The 22,069-nt window shown below is 46.3% G+C and overlaps 1 protein-coding gene across 7 annotated transcripts in view; it reads right to left on the bottom strand.

Annotated features, from left to right (window-relative positions):
- The window catches only part of Wdr59 (WD repeat domain 59), a 73,348-nt gene that overhangs the window by 42,032 nt on the left and 9,247 nt on the right, over positions 1 to 22,069 (bottom strand). For all 7 annotated transcript variants that reach the window (XR_387752.2, XM_006531083.2, XM_006531082.2 and 4 more), the window contains exons 2-9: positions 15,080 to 15,129; positions 13,523 to 13,658; positions 11,670 to 11,755; positions 10,225 to 10,305; positions 7,760 to 7,797; positions 5,995 to 6,083; positions 3,436 to 3,552; positions 1,883 to 1,960 (exon numbers count right to left, since the gene is read on the bottom strand). Coding sequence is in view for 6 of the 7 variants with exons in the window: in XM_006531083.2 (XP_006531146.1) it covers positions 1,883 to 1,960; positions 3,436 to 3,552; positions 5,995 to 6,083; positions 7,760 to 7,797; positions 10,225 to 10,305; positions 11,670 to 11,755; positions 13,523 to 13,658; positions 15,080 to 15,129 (675 nt within the window). In the remaining variant the exon portion in view is untranslated. The remainder of the gene's footprint in view (positions 1 to 1,882; positions 1,961 to 3,435; positions 3,553 to 5,994; positions 6,084 to 7,759; positions 7,798 to 10,224; positions 10,306 to 11,669; positions 11,756 to 13,522; positions 13,659 to 15,079; positions 15,130 to 22,069) is intronic.

The following is a 22,069-nucleotide window of genomic DNA, read 5'->3' on the forward strand; positions in this document are numbered from 1 at the left end:
GTGCCAGGATTAAATGTGTGGCACCACTGCCCAGCTTAGAACCTATCTTTAAAAAAAAATTATGGAAAGCTCAAACTCATCTGGGGAAAATTTTGTCAAATATCATATGATGTCTATTACACACAGCCTCTATGGAACACAGCAAATGAAATATGAGGCTAAGCCAAATGCTTGGATAACTCTGGAAATTCTACCGTAAGCAAATGGTTCTTTCTGGTCCATGTCCTAGCTACTCTCCGTGAGTATGCAAAGCTGGCTGGGAAAATCTGCAGGCAGACGGGCCAGCAGAACACCATCCACATGAAACATCACCCTCTCACTGCCTCCGAGCAGCACGGAATCAAAGCAGAACTTAGTTACCCCAGGACTGCTGTTTGACTTAGTAAAACCCAGACTGCAGGGGAAATGAGGACCCGTTTGGTTTACAACCCGACTGTTATTGAAGGAAAAACACATAGTTACACAAGAGCACATCTATTTATCTTTCCGTCCCCTCCCCATAACACTCCCCAACCTTCCTGTTTATTTTTTAAAGCAAACATGAATGCAGAGATGTCAGCTCCTAAGAACTGCGTCTCATTTCTTGGCAAGTGATCCCAGATGCAAAACAACATAATGTCCAATTATCTTCTTTGCTTCCCAATGTCCCTGGGTGACAGCCTAATGCATAACTGCTGCTTTGTTCATCCCGGGGATTGCTTTCAAAGTGACATTACAGGAGATACACTTATCTCTGACTCACAGCCATCAACGTGCCATGGAAACATGGCTGGAGGCGGATAACCGGCTATTTGTACCATTCTGTGATTTACAAAGGACATTCATATACATTATTACCAATGGAAGGCAGATTGATATTCCAAATGCCATGAAACTGTCCACTTTAGAATGGCAAATATTATCACAATAGTAAAAGGAAGGTTGGAGGCCAGAACAGACAGCAGCAATTAAGATGCTGCTCTTCCAGAGAACCCAAGTTCCATTCCCAGCATCCACTGCAGGCAACCCACAACCTCCTCCAGCTCCAAGGGATATGACGCCCTCTTCTAACCTCTGTGAGTACCTGCACTCCCATGGTATGTACACACATATGAAAAAAATAACAATAAAATCTTTGAGCTGGGATGATGGCTCAGCAGTTAAGAATAATTGTTGCCCTTCCAGACAACCCAAGTTCCACTCCCAGCACCCATGTTGGCAGATTTGTAACTGCAGGTAACTCAGCTCCAGGGGCTCCAACACTCTCTTCTAGCCTATGGACACTGACATGCATGGTACACACACAGAGATAAATAAACACAAAATCCTTTTAAAAAATATAAAGGGCAGAGTGAAAAGTGTCCTTCAACTTTGCAACTGAAAAAAAACTACTACTTAAGATGAAGTATGTTGGGTGGTGGTGGCACATTCCTTTAATCCCAGCACTTGGGAGGCAGAGGCAGGCTGATTTCTGAGTTTGAGGCCAGCCTGGTCTACAAAATGAGTTCCAGGACAGCTGGGGCTATACAGAGAAACCCTGTCTCGAAAAAAGAAAAAAAAAAAAACAAAAAACAAAAAACAAACAAAAAAAAAAGAAGTATGTTTTCCAAGGCTACAAAAACATTAAGCTGGCCCCAAACCAGGTCCTCTGAGTCTACACCAGAGTTCTTTCTCCTATAGCTCAGCAGTGTCCGACTCTGGCCCCTCTCTCCATCCTACCCTGCTGAGCTACTTCCGTGACTAAGAACCTCCACACGCCTGCTTCTCTGTGGAGCACCTATTGAGCACCCCGGAGGCTAAGCACCTAAGGCCACTACTGTAAACCAAGACAGAAGGAGAAACTGCCTCACAAAGAAAGCAGAAAAACGCACACTCCAGACAAGAGGTTTAACAGCTCACTCACCGTGTATCTGGCTTTCCAGACAGGCACCTGGCAAGGGAGGATATTGAGGTATTTCCGAGGCTGGCGGTAATCCCAGAACTACAAGAAAGAACGTTTGAGAAATGATAAATGCCGGGTTTTTTTCTTTTAATTAGGTATTTTCCTCATTTACATTTGCCAATGCTATCCCAAAAGTCCCCCATACCCTCCCCCCCACTTCCCTACCCACCCATTCCCATTTTTTTTGGCCCTGGCGTTCCCCTGTACTGGGGCATATAAAGTTTGTATGTCCAATGAGCCTCTCTTTCCAGTGATGGCCGAAGAAATACTTCAATAGTGTGTTTTCAGTTCCTCCCCTATAACCACGGTACTGTCAGACACGCAGAGAGCCCTTCCATTTACACTAGTCAACATCGCATGAGGATTTCTAGACCTCAACAGGACACACAGGGCAGAGCAACTGCCTCTCAAATAACCACTGTAGCTAAAAGGTAAAATAACGGGTTTGATCCTACATTACATCTAAAAGCAATTTAACACTAGGCGACAACTCACGGCCATCAGACAGACATTTAAAACTTTTCTTTTTAATCTTACACAATCTTTACAACAAACATTGCAGGATGCTACTAATCTCTTTTCCAAATGCAGATTGGAGTATGTTCCTGTTTCCTGAGTTTGGGAGGTTAGGGACAGAAACCCAAATGAACAGACAAACAAGTCACTTGCCAACACAAGGCCAGGGGATTTACAAACCTCCAGAGAGAACGTTCAGTCCTTTACATAGAAAGGCTTGGGCTCAATTTTAGCTAACTGTACCAGAAAGAGTACTGCTATGTAAATCCAATTAAATATGATGATGATGATGATGAAGTCACAAAATTGCTAAGCCAACTTCTGTGGCCAAGTGCTGACCTGCAGGGATAGAGACTTGACCGAAGAAGGATGGTGGAGCAGAGATGACCCTGCCCCATCACCGCTTTGATCAAGGGTGCATAGCCTGATGCCACAGCTACAGAAAACAAGCAAAGAAGAAACACTGTCTAAGATAAATCAAAACTGGCAGGGCTCCTGAACATAAACTTTGAGCAGGTCTTAAGTTAGAGACTACTAGCAAAGCTCTATCCTGTCAATGCTAATGTGTGAGGACATAACTTTTACAGATATGATAATTTGATGAGGAACTGCTGGCTTGCCACCATGAACAGATAAAGGACAATCTTGGTGGCTTTAACCCTTGTGTGGGCCTCTTTACCTCTGTGTGTACTTCTGGCTTCCTTACAAATCCTTTTCAGGTAAACTTTTCTTTCCTAAATGCTTTCTGCCTCTGAGTTTCAGAGAGGGAAAGAAATCTGAACAGATTCAGAGGCTCATTAGTCTGCCGCTACACCATCGCATCTGCTGGTCAGCAGAGCCGGGCTGACACACTCAGGCCCCCAAGGAGCACATGCACTCACAACGCACATGGAGCATACAGCAAACTGCATGTTTCCTTCCAAAATGCTACCATGACCATGCATCCCTAACGTCCGTCACACAAAGCTCCTCCAACGGCCCCAGTGGGAACCACTCACCTTGACAGAGTTATCTTGACTGGAGGTGGCAAAGATGTGCTCACTGTCTGGGTGCCAGTCCAGGCCGTGGATCTTGGAGAGGTGGGCTGCTAGATATTCCACAGCTGTACTGGGTTTCTGCAGCACAATGACGCCATGTTTGTTGACTTTGAAAGAACACTATTGAATGGCTACCACAAAACGAACGGTGTACTGGGCACTGAGGGGACCCTAACAATCTCAGGACAGTTAAGCCTCAACCTTTCATAAGCTCTCTTTGTTCATAGCAAATAAACCCAACAACAGAAGACTTCCCCAGACCCTTCCACATGTCTACCCGCTCCAGCTTAGTGTGTGATTTTAATAGAAGATACAGGTAATGGCTGTCTCTTTTCCTTTCAGAGAGGACATTTCTGTTCCCCTTCTGACACAAGAAGAGGGACTGTAACAAACCCAACCTCAACCATGAGGGTAAGAGTATTTTAGTGACTGGGTACTAAGATCTCCAAAACACCCTATGCACACACATACTCACATCACACATACTCACATACTCACACACACCCCTTCCTCCCTCCCTCCCTCCCTCCCTCCCTCCCTCCCTCCCTCCCTCCCTCCCTCCCACTCCTGAATATGTTTAAAAAGAAACACTACAATTTTCCTTTTGTAATGCAGTTATCCTAATTCAACTGAAGCTTCAGACACAAAAGACATGTATGTCAGGGTTATGTGGAACTCTAGACATGTATGTTAGGGTTATTTGGAACTCTAGAATACCAAAAGCAACTTCTAGAACCAATAAATAGGGTGCAATTTAATTGAATAAATTGTGAACTCACAATATTCCTCCCCTCAACATGTAAGTACTAGGATTACAGACATGTGAGCCAAACCCACCTTTCTAAGAACATTTACGTACACCTAAATGTGTGGTAAACTGAATAAAAACAACCAGATTCAAAGAAGGAAGGAAAGAAGGCACGCAGGCAGGCAGAAAGATGGCTACTGGCAGACTGGACCAAAGATAGAGAAAACAAAACCAGACACTGCTAGGCCATTCCAGTTTTTTGGAATCTCCTTCTCCTGAGAGCCCTGGGAGGCAGACTTCAGCCTGCACGCTGCGCAGTGCACCCCAGCAGGTCCTAAAGCCTTCGCCAGCAGACAGGATGAGCCACTCCCAAGCCCCCGAGCTCTGCTTTGTTTCCCTCTTTCAAAAATGTGTAGTGTTCTCTGCACAGCCAGGACTTTACTATAGGCACCTGGGTTGGGACAGTCATGAAGACACCCTCTCTACAAAGGCTGAGTATCTGTAGCCCCAAATTTCACAAAGCATGGAACAGTGATTGTACCCTAGACTGTATGGAGCTGACTCTTCTGCCTGTCATTACCCCATGGAGTAGCAGGTAGTCGGTGCAGGGAAAGCCTCACCCACCACTCTCTACTAATGCCAAGAGAGCAGACTCCCAACTGACCGTCCATTATACACAGGAAGCGTGCGGCAAGCTCTGCATACTCACTAGTACATGGTACATGAGGCTCTCTGAGGCTGACAAAATACACAAAGGAAGAGGTAAGCATAATCAGTCCCCTGCCTCAGAGACCTATGCTAGAAGGACTGAAAATGGCAGAGGCCCCAAACCAAAGCGTTCACTTTGCAAACAGGGGCAGAGACAGGAGGCGAGTAGGTCATTCCCTGCAAGCACTGGGTCCTAAAGGCTAGACCTCACTGATACACTCACTACTATTGTCTTGATTTTGAAGACAAAGATTTTGAGGCCGGGTGTGCTGGCAGCACACCTGTAATCCCAGTACTCAGGATGCAGAAGCGGAAGGAGAGACTTCAAGGTTCTCCCTCTCCTTTGAAAAGTTTATTTATTTTTATTTTCTGTGCAAGGGTGCCTTGCCTGCATGTAAGTGTATTACGTGAAAGCCTAGTGCCCAAGAAGGCCACAGGAGAGTATCAGACCCCTTAGAACTGGAGTTCATGGTTGTGAGATGCCATGTGGACTCTGGGAATGAGGGAATAAGGAGTAGACAGTGCTTTTAACTCCTGAGGCACCTCTGTAGCAGACTATTCTCAAGAGAGAGGGGGACAGGAAGGGGTAGCATGCTGGCCACGGCAACACAAATCTTTAATCTCAGGACTCTATGGGCAGAGGCAGGTGGCTGTGAGTTCAAGGCCAGCCTGGTCTACACAGTCCTGGTCTACAAAGTAAGCTCCAAGCCAGGCAGGGATACACAGTGAGACCGTGTCTCTAAGAAACAAAACAGGAAAACGGACAAAGACAGGAAAGCCGCTGCAGTGGCTACCCTGATGTCCTAACAGGGAGCAGCAAAGTTGGGCTCAGCCTTAGGTCAAGGCACGTTTACCAACCACTGATCACAAGAGCTTATTTTCCACCCGCCTTCAACAGCAACTCAGATGAGAAGCAAACGTCATCTGGTTACAGTGACATCTTGCCATGCCCACTCTTCAATGTGTTGAGGTGAGTCCTGGGACTCAACAACATCCTCTCCACACCCTCTGGGAAGAACCAAACACCAACTACAGGGAAAAGTCACAACAGACAGGTCACTCACTCGCTTGTCCCATATCCGTACGTCACCATCGTGACTGGTGGCAAGGTAGTTGGCGTTCTTCTTATTCCATTTGACCTGGGAGGCACCAGCTGCAAAGGAAAACAACATGGGGAGAGTGACTGCTTTTGATGCTTCCGAGGCAGAGGAGCATGTCCAGGGATGCTGGGTAACGAGCCCTGGTCCAGGAAGCCCGTCCAGCTTCTATGAGGGCACTGGCTCTGCTGGTACAGAAGCTGTAAATATGCCCCAGTACAGGGGAACGCCAGGGCCAAAAAGTGGGAGTGGGTGGGTAGGGGGGTGGGGGGGGGGAGGGTATGGGGGACTTTTGGGATAGCATTGGAAATGTAAATAAGGAAAATACCTAATAAAAATTATTTTAAAAAGAAGAAGAAGCTATAAACAAGCGAGTTCACACGTAGGAGCAAGAACACAGTCCCCTCCGAGGAAATCATCTCCAAGGGAGACACACTATCGGGGTGAGGAGCCTCTTATAGGAGCAAGAGGGGATAGTTAGGTTGGTAACACTGTTGTCATAAGAATCTGACTCACGGGGCTGGTGAGATGGCTCAGTGGGTAAGAGAACCTGACTGCTCTTCCCAAGTTCAAATCCCAGCAACCACATGATGGCTCACAACCATCCGTAATGAGATCTGACTCCCTTTTCTGGGGTGTCTGAAGATAGCTACAGTATACTTACAGATAATAAAAAAATAAATCTAAAAAAAAAAAAAAAGAATCTGACTCACTCTGACCCCCCCCCTCGCCCTACTCTGTCATTGTTGTTTCTACATGATCGTCTTCAAGAAACACTAACTCAACCCCTAGAATCAGCTCCAGGTTAGGCAGTTTTGACCACACGCTCTGTACCCTACTCCTTTTGTTTTTCTTGTTTGAGACAAGATCTCACTATGCAGACCTGGCTGGCCTTGAACCCACAGAGCTCCGCCTGCTTCTGTGTATCACCATGCCCCGCTCTACACATCCCTCTTGACTGTCATCTCCCATCAGCACAGGTAGCTTTGGCCACTGGCTCTGAGCACATGAACTTGGGATGACATGAACTGGTCTAAGCTCACTAATTAGGCTGGGTGGCTGGCCTGTGAGCCCCAGGGACCCTCCTGTCTCTCCCTCTCTAGATCTGGAACAGTAAGTACACACCATCACACCTGGCTTATTTTACATGAGTGCTGGGGATCAAACTGGGGTGTCCATGCTTGGAAGGCAAGCACTCTGACAACTGAGCCATCTCTCCAGCCTTCAGAGATTCCATACGTGTGTATGTGTATGTATGTGTAATGCATAATAAAACATTGGATAAGTACTATAATACCCATATTTAGCTTCAAAATAATCACAAAGGGAATGAGGGTGAAACAAAATGGAACATATGGTAACAACTATTGAAGCTAATGGTGAGAAGCTTGGAGCAGAGTCAGGTCAGCATCTGGCACCATGGGACTTAGCCACCATGGAGCATGGGCTGTGGGCAGTCAGAGTTGTGCGAAGGATGAACAGGAAGGAACTGGGGAGGACAAGCCAGGGCGCACACACTCACCTACAGCCGACAGTGCAACAGTAGGAACAGGAAGGAACTGGGGAGGACAAGCCAGGATGCACACACTCACCTACAGCCGACAGTGCAACAGTAGGAACAGGAAGGAACTGGGGAGGACAAGCCAGGATGCACACACTCACCTACAGCCGACAGTGCAACAGTAGGAACAGGAAGGAACTGGGGAGGACAAGCCAGGATGCACACACTCACCTACAGCCGACAGTGCAACAGTAGGTTTCCTTGTGTCTCTGAAACAGAGAAAGCAGAATTCAAATGCTCATCATCATGTACCAAGACCCAGACAGCGCGCTCCACCGTCTGCTCACACTCTGGTACTCTATTCTAGGGACATTTAGACTTTACAGTGCTTTAAGAACCTTAAAACAATGTGTAAAGAGAGATCTGTTTGTCCAACGCTTCAGATAAGAAAGCCTGGGTTCCAAATCATTTGAGTGGATCCATAGAAACAGATTACAAACTTCATCACAACCCAGGTAGCCCATGTGTGATGTGTGACAGGAGAGGAAACCACAAGAGTCAGAAGCCTGTGCTGGCCATGGGTACCCACCTTTAAGCCCAATCAATACTCAGGAGGCAGAGGCAGGTAGATCTCTGTCATTTCCAGGCTACCTTGGTCAACATAGCAAGTTTCAAACCAGCCATAATGAAGAGTGAGACCTTGCCTCAAAAGGAGAATCAGAACCCTCCTTGTAAGAACTACCTTCTTATAGGAGGTAGCGGAGGCGGTCAGACCCATTAAACAGAAACTGGGACTGCAGCTGGCAAGAGCTGAGTGCTTCCTTCCAAGTGCTGCAGGGAAAGGGGAGTTGTTTAAGGTGTAAAGTCTACGATTTGTAAGACAAAGCTTTGCAGACAAGATAATGTAGTTACAAACATATGACATTGCAATTTTAGTGAAGAATAATTACTCTGGATACACAAAAGTACAACAGTTGACTACAGAGTCAGTGGGGGTGGCTTCCACAGAGACTATGAGAGAAGCAGGTGGCTCCCTGGTATTAAGGAAGCTCACTATTTATTGTTTCTTAAACTTCCCAAATTAACATTCCATTTTCAACTAAGAAATTTTTATGTAACCCTGGGGCTCACGGGTTTATAAAACAGGTGTAAAATCAAAACACCTCAGATTCATTCTGTGGTTGATTTTGAATTAATTTTTAGGTCACTGAATATCCAAAAATCTTTTCTTGGGGCTGGAGAGATGGCTCAGCAGTTAAGAGCACCCTCTGCTCTTCCAGAGGTCCTGAGTTCAAATCCCAGCAACCACATGGTGGCTCACGGCCATCCATAATGGAATGCCCTCTTCTGGTGTGTCTGTGGACAGTTACAGTGTACTTAAATAAATAAAATAAATCTTAAGGAAAAAAAATCTTTTCTTGTTGCCAATTTTGTTTTTTTTAACAACCTCATACCTTCAGGTGTAACTTAAATAATGCCAATTCAGGGTCTTCAGGGTCTTTTCTCTTTTTTTCCTTAAATTTTCTTCTTCTATTCTTTCTTTTTTTTTGTTTGTTTTTTGTTTTTGTTTTCAAGACAGGGTTTCTCTGTGTGGCCCTGGGTATCCTGGGGTTTTTACTCTGTAAACCAGGTTAGCGACAAACTCAGAGATCTACCTGCCTCTGTGTCCCAAGTGCTAGCATTAAAGGCATGTGCCACCACGCTGGGCTAATTCGGTATCTGAATGATGAAAGCACTTACTGCATGTACATGAGCGGTACTCCCCAGTCCTAGCCCTTGCTTGGCTCCCTGAGGACTCTCCAATTGCTGAAGGCTCCCCTCTACTACTTCAGAATGCCATGATTCTCCTCAGGTGTTGTCCTGAGACCCACAGACTTAAGAGCTGGTCTGCAGGTAAGGGGGCCATATTTGGTCAGGTTAGAGACACACACCTTATTGCCTCAGACCACTGTTGCTGGTTTGAACAGTCTGTCCCCCTCCATCTCTGGCTTGTCACCTGTCTACACTCCCTGCTGGTGGGGTAAAACAATGAAAGTCCCTGCCACGTGGGAGACAGTGACCTGGCAGCCACGGGACCTCCAATACACTGATGGCCCACTGGGAATGACCAGCTCTGACCATCAGCAAAAGAGCTGCTCCTGGACACGGCAGGCCTCAGGCCGGGGGCTCCTTTGACTTTACCTCATGAGGTGCAACCATATGATGAGGCCATTAGCTTCCCTACCCCGCCTCACCCCAGACAGACGGAGAACAGACGCCTCACAGAGCCATAAGAGCTAAGCAGATGTCTTAGCAACTCATCACTTGCCCCCTCTGCAGACCAGCTCAACTCGCAAATGCCAGCATCTGTGCTGCTTTGCCAAAGGGATTTGTCTGGTCTCTGAAGACTGCTTTCCAGAACCCTGGCAAGCCTAAAGAGTCGAGGCATTCACACTTCTGGGGGCAGCCATCAGCTCTGACTGCAGTCCCCTACCCCCCAGGCCCTCCTCAGGTCACAGCTGAGGAAGGAGTTTCCTCGTGGCCATCCATAACTGCCTGTCTTCTTTATCCCTGGCAGCTCTTCTCTTACCTCTTACTATACCTGCTCTCACAGCCTGGTCTAGGATCTGCATCCATGGGAACCAAACTAAGACACTTAAGCTCTAACAAAGTTCTCAGCGGTCCACCAAAAGGCCATGGCCTCTCATTGTTCTTACTTGATATCCCAGATGTAGATGTAGGTGTCCACAGAGCTGGTGACCAGGAGATCTGGCTCAAACACTGCCCAGTCCAAGTCGCTGACAGAGACAAACAGAACAACAGAAAGACAGAACATCAATGTCATATTCAAAAGCATTAACAAATTCCGTTTCTAATGGTTTCATGTCTTCACAGTATGCCTCCTAACACGGCTCAGGGCAAGGCACTAAAGCTCTGTGCGAAAGAACAAGAGTTAACCGAGCTGGGAAGGAAACTCAGGTCCGTCTCCCTAGAACTGCTGGCCATAATCCTGTCTACTCTTGAAAAGACATGGGGCATTCACCTCACAACATGCACTGAGGTGGATGCTGCAGACGCCGCGGGCCACAGCAGGAGGATGCTGCAGCAAGCTCCTGGCCATCCTGCCCTTTTTCTGAGTCCTGATCCAAAAAAGCACAGCTTCCTTTTCTTTTTTTTTTCTATCTCTTTGTAAGCATGCTTTCTCTAAAGTTCCCCTCCCCACAAACATGGCTGACCCATGTACGCAGGTTTGACCCAAACTGCCTGGCCTTTTCCTCTTCTCCACCTTCCTCCTCCGGGCGGCTATGAGACTGTGGCTAACCTAACCCTGGAGCTTTTCTTTGCAACTCTATTAAATTGCCCTTAAGACTTAAAAACAACAGCAGACAAAACATAAGCTCCCCCCTCCCCTAACAACTCCCACTCTTCCTCGCCCTACTCTCTCCTTCTCCCCTCTCTCTGAATAAACAGACAAAACAAGGAGGAAGCATAGTGTGATCTCTGAGTTATCAACCACGGGAGCCTTGGGTAAACCGTCTTAAGCAGTGACAAAACTGTTCCTTCCTGCCTGTTACCCTCAGTCCTAGGAAAGGCAGCAATCCTCAGACACTGTGTACACACATTGTGTATCTCACCTTTCCTATCACTTCCAGGTCAGATGACTAACTTTTCCTATCATTTCCAGGTCATCTCCCCCAGCCCCACACTCCCTGCTAGTACTCTCCAGGAAAAGGAAATAGCAACCTTGTAGAAAAGAGGATCAGGGAGCTCTGGAAAGCAAGCCCCTCGTGGAGGCAGCTCTGAAACAGGAGCCCCCCGAGGCTCCACCCATGGCTGCTGCCGGGGTGTCTTGGCATGCTGGCCACTACGGACACCAAATAGGGAGACTGTTTCATAGCAACAACTCCTTCCTGCAGTAAAACTCAGCCCTGACCTGTACTTTGGTCTAGGCTGTAGCCAAGTTATGCTTCCTAAATTTTAAGTGGCTGTGCTCTCCGTTATCTGTAGGCACTTTGCCTGGAAGTCTGAGCCCTGCTGGCTACTCAGGGCAAAGGCGATACAGCAGGTCAAGCATGTGAAGAGGCTGGCGTCTTCCTTTCATTCATCAAAGGACTGTGACGAAGTGAGACAGGCCAAGGAGCTGCCCAGGGGCAATGCCTACCTGATAACTCGAGTGTGCCCCTGTAAAGTTGTACCAACTTCCCCGCTGCCATCTTTCCACTTATAAAGGTCGACCCGTTGATTACTCTGAGAGGAAGCAAGGACGAGAAGACAGTGAGTGGCTCGGCACATACCTGGGGTGTTAGCTCTCCTAACTGCCTAAGGTAAAGGAGGTGAGGTACAGAAGCTGACTTTATGGCAGATTCTCTGGGTTCAGCTTTTAAAAAACCAGTCCATTAAGTACTGGAACACAGCTTAGTCAGAGAGCATGAGAGCCTGAGTCTGATGCCCAGCATCCATATGAAAAGCTGGGAACAGAATTTCTGCACTGGGGACGTGGAGAGAGGAGAAACTCTGGGGGTTACTGGCCACCCAGCTGAGCCACCCAGCAAATTAGTGAACTCCAGGTTCAGTAAGAGATCCTGTCTCAAAAAAATATGGTGGAGAATGGTCAAGAAAGACATCCCACAATGACTTCTGGCCTCTACATACATGTATGCACACATGCAAACACGTGCACACAGATACACACATACGCACGTGCACACATGAGCAGGAACACATATCCACATGACACACACACACAATAGTAATCATAAGGGGTCAGGCACAGAAATCTACAGTTGCTCTGGGGGAGTGGTTATCAACCTGTGGGTTATGACCCCTTTGAGGGTCAAATAACCCTTTCACAGGGGTTGACTTCTGCATATTAGATATTTACGTTGTGGTTCATAAGAGTAGCAAAACTATAGCTATGAAATAGCAGCAAAAATAATTTTATGGTTGGGGGTCACCACAACAATGAGGAACTATGTTAAAGGGGCGCAGCATCAGGCAGTTGAAAGCCACTGTTCTAGAGAAAAGAATGGAGGCAAAGGATCGAGAGAAAGGTGCCAGAGATGACATGACCCAAAATCTTTTTGGAGAGTGGTAAGTTTCTCAGAAAACAAAACAAAGCTAGGTATAATCCTGGGGAATTTACAAATAGGCACTCAAAACCTGCAGAGGTTAACCAAGCCAATGAACTCCAATTAGGAAGGAATCCCATCCTTGGAAAGAATGAGACATTTTTGCTTTAATTTCTCTCTTTTTAATCATCTGTCTGTGGGGAAGGGGGATGTGCATGTGAGTACAGGAACCCACGCCAGCCAGAAGAGGCCAGAGGTCCCCTGTGAGCCCCCAAGGTGGGTGTTAAGCACTGAACTCAAGTCCTCTGAAAGGGCAGTACTTGCTCTTAACTGCTGAAGCATCTCTTCTAGCTGCCGATGGATGAGGTGTTTGACCCCTCTGAAGGCAAAGAAGGCCAGCTCAGACCAGCTCCCATTCCTCCTCCTTGGAGTATATTTAAGTCATCTGCCATGCAATCCCTGGCTAGTTACACTGTCGCTAAGGAAGGTAACTCACTACACACAGAAATGAAGGCATCCACTTGCTTCTCATTAAATATTTGGATTCACTCCCTAGAAATACAAAGTCTGACACAGACCAGGGGCCAGCAGCAAATTACTTATACATACAAACCTGCAGGGCAAACCTCCTTTTTTATTTTTATGGGGGGGGGGTTAGCCTTTGTGTTATCTGTGCAGTAAGCTAATGCTTGGTACCCATGGAGGCTAGATGAGGGAGTCGGAGCTCCTAGAACTCAAGTTATGGTCAGGAGCCACCACGTAGGTGCTGGGAATCGAGCCCAGGTCCTCTGGAAGGTCATCATTCCAGTGATCTTAACCACTAAGTCATCTCTCCAGCTCCATAAACCTCTTTTTCCCCTTTTATTGAGCAGTGACGACTACATTCTCTTCTTTGTACAGGACAAAGACTTGCCAGCTCTCAATGGCACTCCTTAAATGAACTCACCGAAGCTGCAAAATAGTGTGCGAAGCTGTCATGAGGGTTCCACTGCACAGCTCCAATGTCCCATTTGCTCTGGCGGGAGATCTTCCGGTGACCTTCAAAAGGGGCATCTAGATTGACGATGTACAGGAATCGTCGGCTAGAAGGACATCAGTGTTATAGCCTCACAGCAATGTAAGAGCATGCACACGGCGCTAGAAAAGCACATTCAGAATTGCATACAGCTTGCCCCAAACTCTCAGTTACTAGCACATGACAATCATCTACTGTAAAAGGCACACAGGTAGCAAGTGCCACCCAAGCTGATGGTTATGCAAAGGGGACAGTGTCTCTGTGACAGCTACTTCCAGGGTTGGCCTTCACTCCCACATCCATACATCAGAGTGTGTCTGGTCCCTCTGAGCTCAGCAACTCCCCCAGCCTTTCTCAGTGCCCCTGGCTGGGATCCATATCAATCCCACTGCAGGAGCTGCGTTTCAACTGTGTTTTCTCTACAAGAAGTCTACCAAATGCTAAGGCTCTTGTCTCAATTCACCTGTAGGTCTGGAAACTACACGATGTCTAAAATATCTTTATAAGCCCGGTATTACCAGGCACAGAGCTTTACATTCAATAAATGTGTTAAGCATTCTTGTTACTGGACCGAAATCCTGCAGAAAAATCTCAAATTCCTCTGCAAGTCTACAACTTGGAAATGAAAACCAGATCTATCTGCAAGAACTGATGACCCAAGAAAATGGCATAACAATTAAAGTAACATAGTAAATATGTCAATAGCAAGTTTACAGTGTCAATCAATAGCCAGCCTGGTCTACAGAGTGAGTGCCAGGACAGCCAGGGCTACACAGAGAAACCCTGTCTCAAAAAAAAAAAAAAAAGAAGAAGAAGAAGAAGAAGAAGAATGCTACATATTTTTTAAGAAAGAAAACTCGCTTGGTCAGTGAGTTAACATCCCTGCAGTAATTATTTCATTCCTGGGGAGGAGGAGACAGATGGCTCTCTGGAGCTGGCTACTCAGCCAGGCTTGTGTTACCTGTGAGTTCCAGACCAACAAGAAAACCTACCTCAAAAGTGAACAAAGTAGACGGTGACTGAGGAATGACACCTGAGGTTTCACACACACACACACACACACACACACACACACACACACACACTCTAAATCATTTTTTAAATTCTTTCTGGAAAAAAAAAAAGCCAAAGCCCAGTTAGGTAAACTGAGTGAGTGTCCAGAGAGCCCAGGTTGCCTCAACCCTCCTAACCACCTCTCTAACCATACTAGACTGATTCCTCAGTGAGACAGTATTGTGACAAGAACACTGTCAACTCAAGGCCAAACTACAAACACTAAAATGTGAGTTCACTATGAGAGACAAAACAAGACCAAACAAAACCTCAAAGAACCCCTGCAAGCGCCCTTGTGGTCCTTAGGATGTGAATACTAAAGCCCCGCTCGCTCGGATTGTCCTCACACATAAAGATAGTTTTCGAGTTCCCAGGAACTTATTTATACTTTGTTCCCCAGAACTTGTGGGAGACCAACTCCAAAAGCTCACTTACCCAGAAAGCACTGCATGCTGCCCAAGACAGTCCACAGACATGGCAGTTGCCTGTGAGAAGGAACACAGTTTTAGTTCTACTGACAAAATAACCAGGGGAAAAGACAGACCTACCTTTGACTCTTCTTCCTGTTTCTCAGGAAGTCCTTGGTTGACAATAATCCGTTCTCAGGTGTTAGTGTTCTGCACTTTCCAGTGGCTCTCAGCCTTCTTAACGCTGTGACCCTTTAATACAGTTCCCCATGCTGTGGTGACCCCAACCGTAAAATTATTGCATTAGTACTTCATATCTATAATTTTGCTACTGTTAATGAATTGTAATATGTTTTTGGAGATAGAAGTTTGCCAAAGGGTTGCGAACCATTGTTCTTTTAGTTCCCACCCAGATCTTTTTTGTTTGTTTGTTTGTTTTTGAGACAGGGTTTCTCTGTATAGCCCTGGCTGTCCTGGAACTCACTCTGTAGACCAGGCTGGCCTCGAACTCAGAAATCCTCCTGCCTCTGCCTCCCAAGTACTGGAATTAAAGGCCTGCACCACCACACCCGGCTCCCACCCAGATCTTACATTCACTTTGGCAAATGATCGCTTCTGTTTCACACACACACACATACATACACACACAGACACACATATACACACACTCACACACATACACCAGGACTATACACAACCAAGACAGCATATTCTAAGTTGTGGAGAAAGATGTTATAGAGCCCTCAGGGAATCTAACTAGCACAGAGCAAGAAACAGCTACTAACAAGACCTTCTACTCCGGAAGCTAACCTGGAACATTGCTACCTACATACCCACAGAACACCCATTTCTTTCCACAGCACATGGGACCTTCTTGAAGCCATATGGCATATTTCTCAAATACCATCCCTATTGGATCCAAGGTTTTATTCTTAATATTTTAGCCATTGTTTATTATAAAGGGTTACATGAAGCTATTGTTATGCCAGTTCCCAATGTACTTTGAGCATACTGTCAAACGGACCCCTGCACCTCACTATCCTCCAAGGTAATATTGTTACAAATGTGTCCCATCGACATTCAGTCTGAAATTCCATCTCGTAGATCCTAGTGAGCATCAATGTCATGACTCAGAGCCTCATCTCCAAGTCTGTACCAAGGCTAGTGAAGGTACGGCATGTGGCTGCCTGAATCCTGGCAGTTACAGCCTTACCCTGTCATTCCTGTATCATCTGTTTGGTCACTAAATGCTCTCAGTTCTTTCCAAGAGCGCATGCTAGAAGAACTCACTTTGTGGATGCTGCCACAATCATAACCTATGAATGGCAGCACCAACCCCACCCCCACTGGCCTCACTAATGGTTTTCTCACACGTATCTACCACTCAAAACCCATGTCATGCCTAGTCCTGGAGACATGAAGCCAGACTGTTCGCCCAGAGGGTGAAAAGTGGTTAGAACATCCTTCATAATGCCCTAGAATCCTGAGCAGAGGGAACCCTGGCTGCATGGGCAAGCTTGGCGCCATGCCATCTCTAGAACCCTTCTGTGTGATGTATAGATTAATGCTGTAAAGAGAACAAGGTGGCTTCCCCAACAGGGAGCAGCATCTTTCTAGAGGGCATCTCATGGAGGATCTGACCATAGCCCCAAGATTCTGGGTTCTTGATGCATACCCCTTGTGCCTGCTACACACGGCTAATTAATAAAACACTCCTCTAGCTAGAGTGGCCAGTGGTTTACTGACATGATTAAGGAGCCCAAGTATCCAGCAGGGGAAGAATGGAAGATTAAAGAAAAGTAGTCACCATCACAGTAGATTATTATTCAGCTTTTAAAAACAGGAATTCTGATAGATTCTGATAGGAATGATTCTTAGGATTGCACCAAGAGAAACACACCCAACGAGACACTAGTACAAGATGGTTCCACTTAAGGCTTGTGTGGAGGCTCAAAACTGTCCCATCAGCGTGTGTATTCAAACCCTTGTTCCCCGTGGGAGGGGTTGTTTGGGAAGGCTATGGATCCTTCAGGAGGTGCTGGAGGAGTCATGGGAAGCAGGCATTACCGCTTTACCCCACTTCTAGCTCTCCCTGTGCTTCCTGTGTGTGGCTGGCATGTGATCTCTCAGCTTCCCCTGACATTACGAACTCTCCCTCTAGAACCACAAGCCCAAATAAACCCTCTCTTTAGTTACAGTATTTTATTACAGCAACAACAGCCAACACAAAAGGTTGACACACATGCAGCAGGAGAGCTCACAGAGACAAAGCAGAGGCTGACAAGGTTGGGGGAGTGTTGTTTAGTGAGTATAGACCTTCTATTTGGAAGGCAGCAACTGAGAGAGTTAATCACACCGGCCAGTTAACCTAAAGAGGAGATGGGATTCCCATGCCACCTATGAAAGACAGACAAAGGGGTCCCAGGGAAGGACCTGATGGTGACCTCTGGGAGCTGGAAGCAAGGCCTCATCGACAGTCAGTAAGAAGGCAGGAATTGCCTGGCGTGGTGGCGCACGCCTTTAATCCCAGCACTTGGGAGGCAGAGGCAGGCGGATTTCTGAGTTCGAGGCCAGCTTGGTCTACAATGTGAGTTCCAGGACAGCCAGGGCTACACAGAGAAACCCTGTCTCGAAAAACCAAAAAAAAAAAGAAGACAGGAATTTCTGTCCTAGCCCCTAGAGACTGGATATTGAAATCCACTTGAACAAGCTTGGAAATGGATTCCTCTGAGGTGAAGCCTCCAAGTGGAAACATGGCTCAGAGATGCCTTGATTTTGACAATGAGGCACTGAACAAAGAAACCAGCCATGCAGTGCCTGGACGTCTGACCCACAGAAATCTGAGCTAAGAGATGGTTATTGTTGTAAGTTGCTAAATTTGTAGTGTGAGGCATACAGTAACAGAGCACTAAGAAAAGACAATCTGGCAACAGTCCAAAAGTGCCGTGCCTTTTGTCTCAGGAGCTCTGCCTCTGGTATCTACCCCAGAAGGTAGCAAATGCTTTCTGGACAGAGCTGTTTACTTACAACTCTAGCATGCATATCTACACAATGGAATGCTTCTAGTAGCATTTTTAAAAACACAAAAATGCATCAAGACTGCAAATATATTATAAATCACCATATTAAGGGATCTCCTTTTACATTTATTTATTGTTTGGGGGGGTGGATGATACGTGTGTGTGTGTGTGTGTGTGTGTGTGTGTGTGTGGGTCAGAGGGTAACCTGCAGAGGTTGGGTTTCTCCTACCACATGGGTTCCAGGGCTTAAACTCATGTCACCAAGCTTGGTGGCAATCACCTATATCCACTGAACCATCTGTCCAGCCCAGAAAGTTACTTTTTAAAAGAAACCACTAATTAAAAAAAAAAAGCTACCAGTATATTTGTAGGGAAACATAGGGAGATTATGCTAGGTTGACCCCATGAAGAAGTGGAAAGGAGGTTCTCTCACCAAAACAAGAAGCCATCTGACCAGAGAAAAGGACGAGCTGAGGGGACAGGGGCGACGGTCCAGGGCCTTACTGCTGACAGGGCTCCATACATGAGATAAATGAACGGATGTGCTAAGTGAAAAAAATGACAATGAACAAAAGGTGCTGAGCCGTTATAAAGAACGGGGTGTGGGGTTTTATCAGACGCCAAGGCAAGGGAGGAGGGAACACTTGCAGTGACGTGGGTAGAACTTCCTATCTGCCTGAAGGAAGGGGCTGGTAGATTACAGATAGACCAGCGATTCAAACTTGAATTATGGATAGACCAGCGATTGTACCCCCTATTAAAACTTGTACTGGGGACGAGTGAGGTGGCTGAGTGGCTGAGCAGGTAGCTGTGTTTGCCATGCCAGCCTGACCACCTAATCCTCAGTGGAAGGGAGAACCGCCTCCATCCACAAAGCTCCCTGGCCTCCTACTGTGCACTGCAGCGCTACTCACCTACACACACCTACACACACACACACACACACACACACACACACACACACACACACACACACGACTAAGTAAGAACCATAGAAGAAAGGCATCCTTAAATCAGGCAGTGGTGGCGCACGCCTTTAATCCCAGCACTCGGGAGGCAGAGGCAGGCGAATTTCTGAGTTCGAGGCCAGCCTGGTCTACAGAGTGAGTTCCAGGACAGCCAGGGCTGCACAGAGAAACCCTGTCTCAGAAAAATAAAAGAAGAAGAAAAAGAAAAAAAGAAAGAAAGGTATCTTTAAACAAGGCCAGAGAGATGACTCAGCAAGGAAAAGCAAAAGCACTCGCCATACAATCCTGACAGTCTTAGTCGGTACCAAGAACCCAGGTGAAAAGCCAGATATGGTAGCACACTTCTGTACTTCCAGCATTCCTATGGTGGCGAAACAAGAGGCACTGCCTTAAACCAATTTCTAATCTGTTCTCTGACCTTCGCACACGCATGCACACACACACACTGTGATGCATACATGTAATCCTAACACTTAGCTGGCTGCAACAGGACGACCACATATTCAAAGCCAACATGGGCTATATTCAGTTAAAAACACAGAAACAAACAAACAAAACCAAAGTGACCTAGCAAAGAAATTAAGACAGGATCAGAATCAATGATCGTTCTGACCTAAAAGGCCCTGCTTCCAGGAATACAGCTTTACTAGACTGCAGCTAAGTCTGCACAGACCTTCCTGTCTCCCCTACTCAACCACTCCCATCCTCTGCCTTGTTATCACTTCTTCCCGGGAAGGCCAGGAGCCTGCCACCAGCTGTGCTCCCTGTCATCTCAGAGACTGCTGTGCTAAATCTGGCCATGGCTCTGCAGAGTCAGCAGGACTGAGTGCATCCTCAGTGGAGTGTAGCCTTACAGACTACCTTGGAGCTTCCTGTCCATTCCCGCAGCCCATCTCAGAGCTCTCCCCTCCCAACGCTGCCCCCATATGCCAGCCATTATCAATTCTTTAAGATGAATTCCTGCCAGCCCTCCAAACTCACGTCTGTCTCTTTCTCCTTCCTCCTCTCTCCCTTACCCCGCCCCCCACCTTCCTCCCACTCTCACCTCAGGACCTTTATACCAATGGCTGGTTCTGCCTGGAAGACTCTTCTATCCTTTATCTGGCTAATTCTTTGTCTTTTTGTGTGTCTGTATCTTTGTGTGTGTGTGTGGTGTGTGGTAAGTACACTACACATGCATGTCCCTGTGTGTCAAGGACAGAGGCCAACATGGAGTGCCTTCCTCCATTGCTTGCTTGTTTGCTTGACTGACTGACTGATTTACAGACTTTCTCATGGAACCCTGGAACTTACCAATATGGGTAGGCTGGCTAGCCAGCAAGCTCCAAAGATGGTCCCATCTCTACCTACTCAGTATTTGGATCACTGGGGTTTACAACCATGCCCAGCATTTTATGCGGGTCACAGGGACCCAAAATCAGTTCATGAAGTTTGCACAGCAATTACACAGATCTCCTTCTTCTTTCCCCCCCCCCACCCCGCCCTTTGGGATTCAGTACAGACACTTCTAAGGTTTTGCTGGACCGTCCTCTCACACCCCAGGATGAATTAGCTACATCTGTGTATCTGCAGGACCTAGCATTCTGTTTCTTGGCACTTGAGATATTATAATGGTATTTAATTATAGTACATTTTCTCCATTAGATTGCAATTTTCTTGAGGGTAAAAATCAATTTGCTAGTATAATGCCTACCACATGCTATTTGTTAACATATTAATTTAGTGACTATTTGGTATTAAAGGCAACTTAAAAATGGTCTTAAATGCTTATGCTACACAACAACATATACATCAGTGTTCACAGCAACATCACTCATAAAACCCTAAAAGTGGAAACAATGTCCAACAACTGATGAATGGATAAATAAGAAGCTGTATAGCAATAATGGACTATGACTCACTTATAAAGAGAAATGAGCACTGGACACTCATACAGTGGATCGTTACTCAACTATAAAGAGGAAGGAGCAATCCTAACACCTAGGAGGCAGGCAAAGGCAGGAGGAGCTCTCTGAGTTTGAGGCCAGCCTGGTCTACGGAGTGAGTTCCACAGGGCTACCCAGAGAAATCCTGTCTCAAAACAAACAGATAAAAAACCTGTTTCAAGTCAGGGTGAGGGTATGTTCTAGAAATGATGGTGGGGACGGACATATACTAAAACTCCTTCAGATGTTCACTTTAAACAGGCTAATGTACAGTTAATCCCTACAGCTCAGAGATCTGTTAGCCAGGAAAGCCCATGAAGCCGGGTATACACTTGTGATCCCAGCCTCCGGAGGCAGAGGCAGGAGGAACTCTGGGGGTTCAAGGTCAGCCTGATCTACATAATAAATTCCAAACCAGTCAAGACTAAATAGTGAGAGCTTGCCAAAAACAAACAAACAAACAAACAAACCTCATGCTTTATTATTTTTGTAATATTTTTATTTTTAAAAAGATAACAGGTAATTATGTACTTAGTAATAGCCAAATGCCGGGACAGATTCTATTACAAATCCATTTTTGGACTTGCAGTTAAATATTAGTACAAATACAAAAACTGATCTTGGGCTGGGCGTGACAATACATTCCTGTAAGCTCAGCACTTGGAAGGTGGAGGCAAGGAACATCAGGAGTTCAAAGTCACCTACAACTGAACCGTGAGTTCAAGGCCAGACTAGGCCACATAAACTTGACAGAAGAAGGAAGGCAGGAAGGCAAAGTATGTTGTCTGCTTATCCTTCCAATCAGTGCAAGTCAGAGCTGGGCCATTTCTCAACACCAGTTTGTCTCCAGCCTGGGCATGGACCGTAATGAGTGCATAATCAGATCTCACAGCCTGAAGCCACAAGCTGAAACCAACCGATATTAACAAGAATCATACCATATCAAATCCTATCTCTAGATAAATTATAGAGGCTGACATTGCTGCCAAAGCTGTCTTTGACATCATTGTCTAACATGAATTACAAACAGTTTATACAACAAGAGGGGTGTTCGCTTGGGAAATCTCCCTCTTTAATACAGGAACATCTCCCCTCTCTGAAAACT

The sequence above is a fragment of the Mus musculus genome, chromosome 8 (assembly GCF_000001635.26).
Source record: "Mus musculus strain C57BL/6J chromosome 8, GRCm38.p6 C57BL/6J".
NCBI lineage: Eukaryota > Metazoa > Chordata > Mammalia > Rodentia > Muridae > Mus > Mus musculus.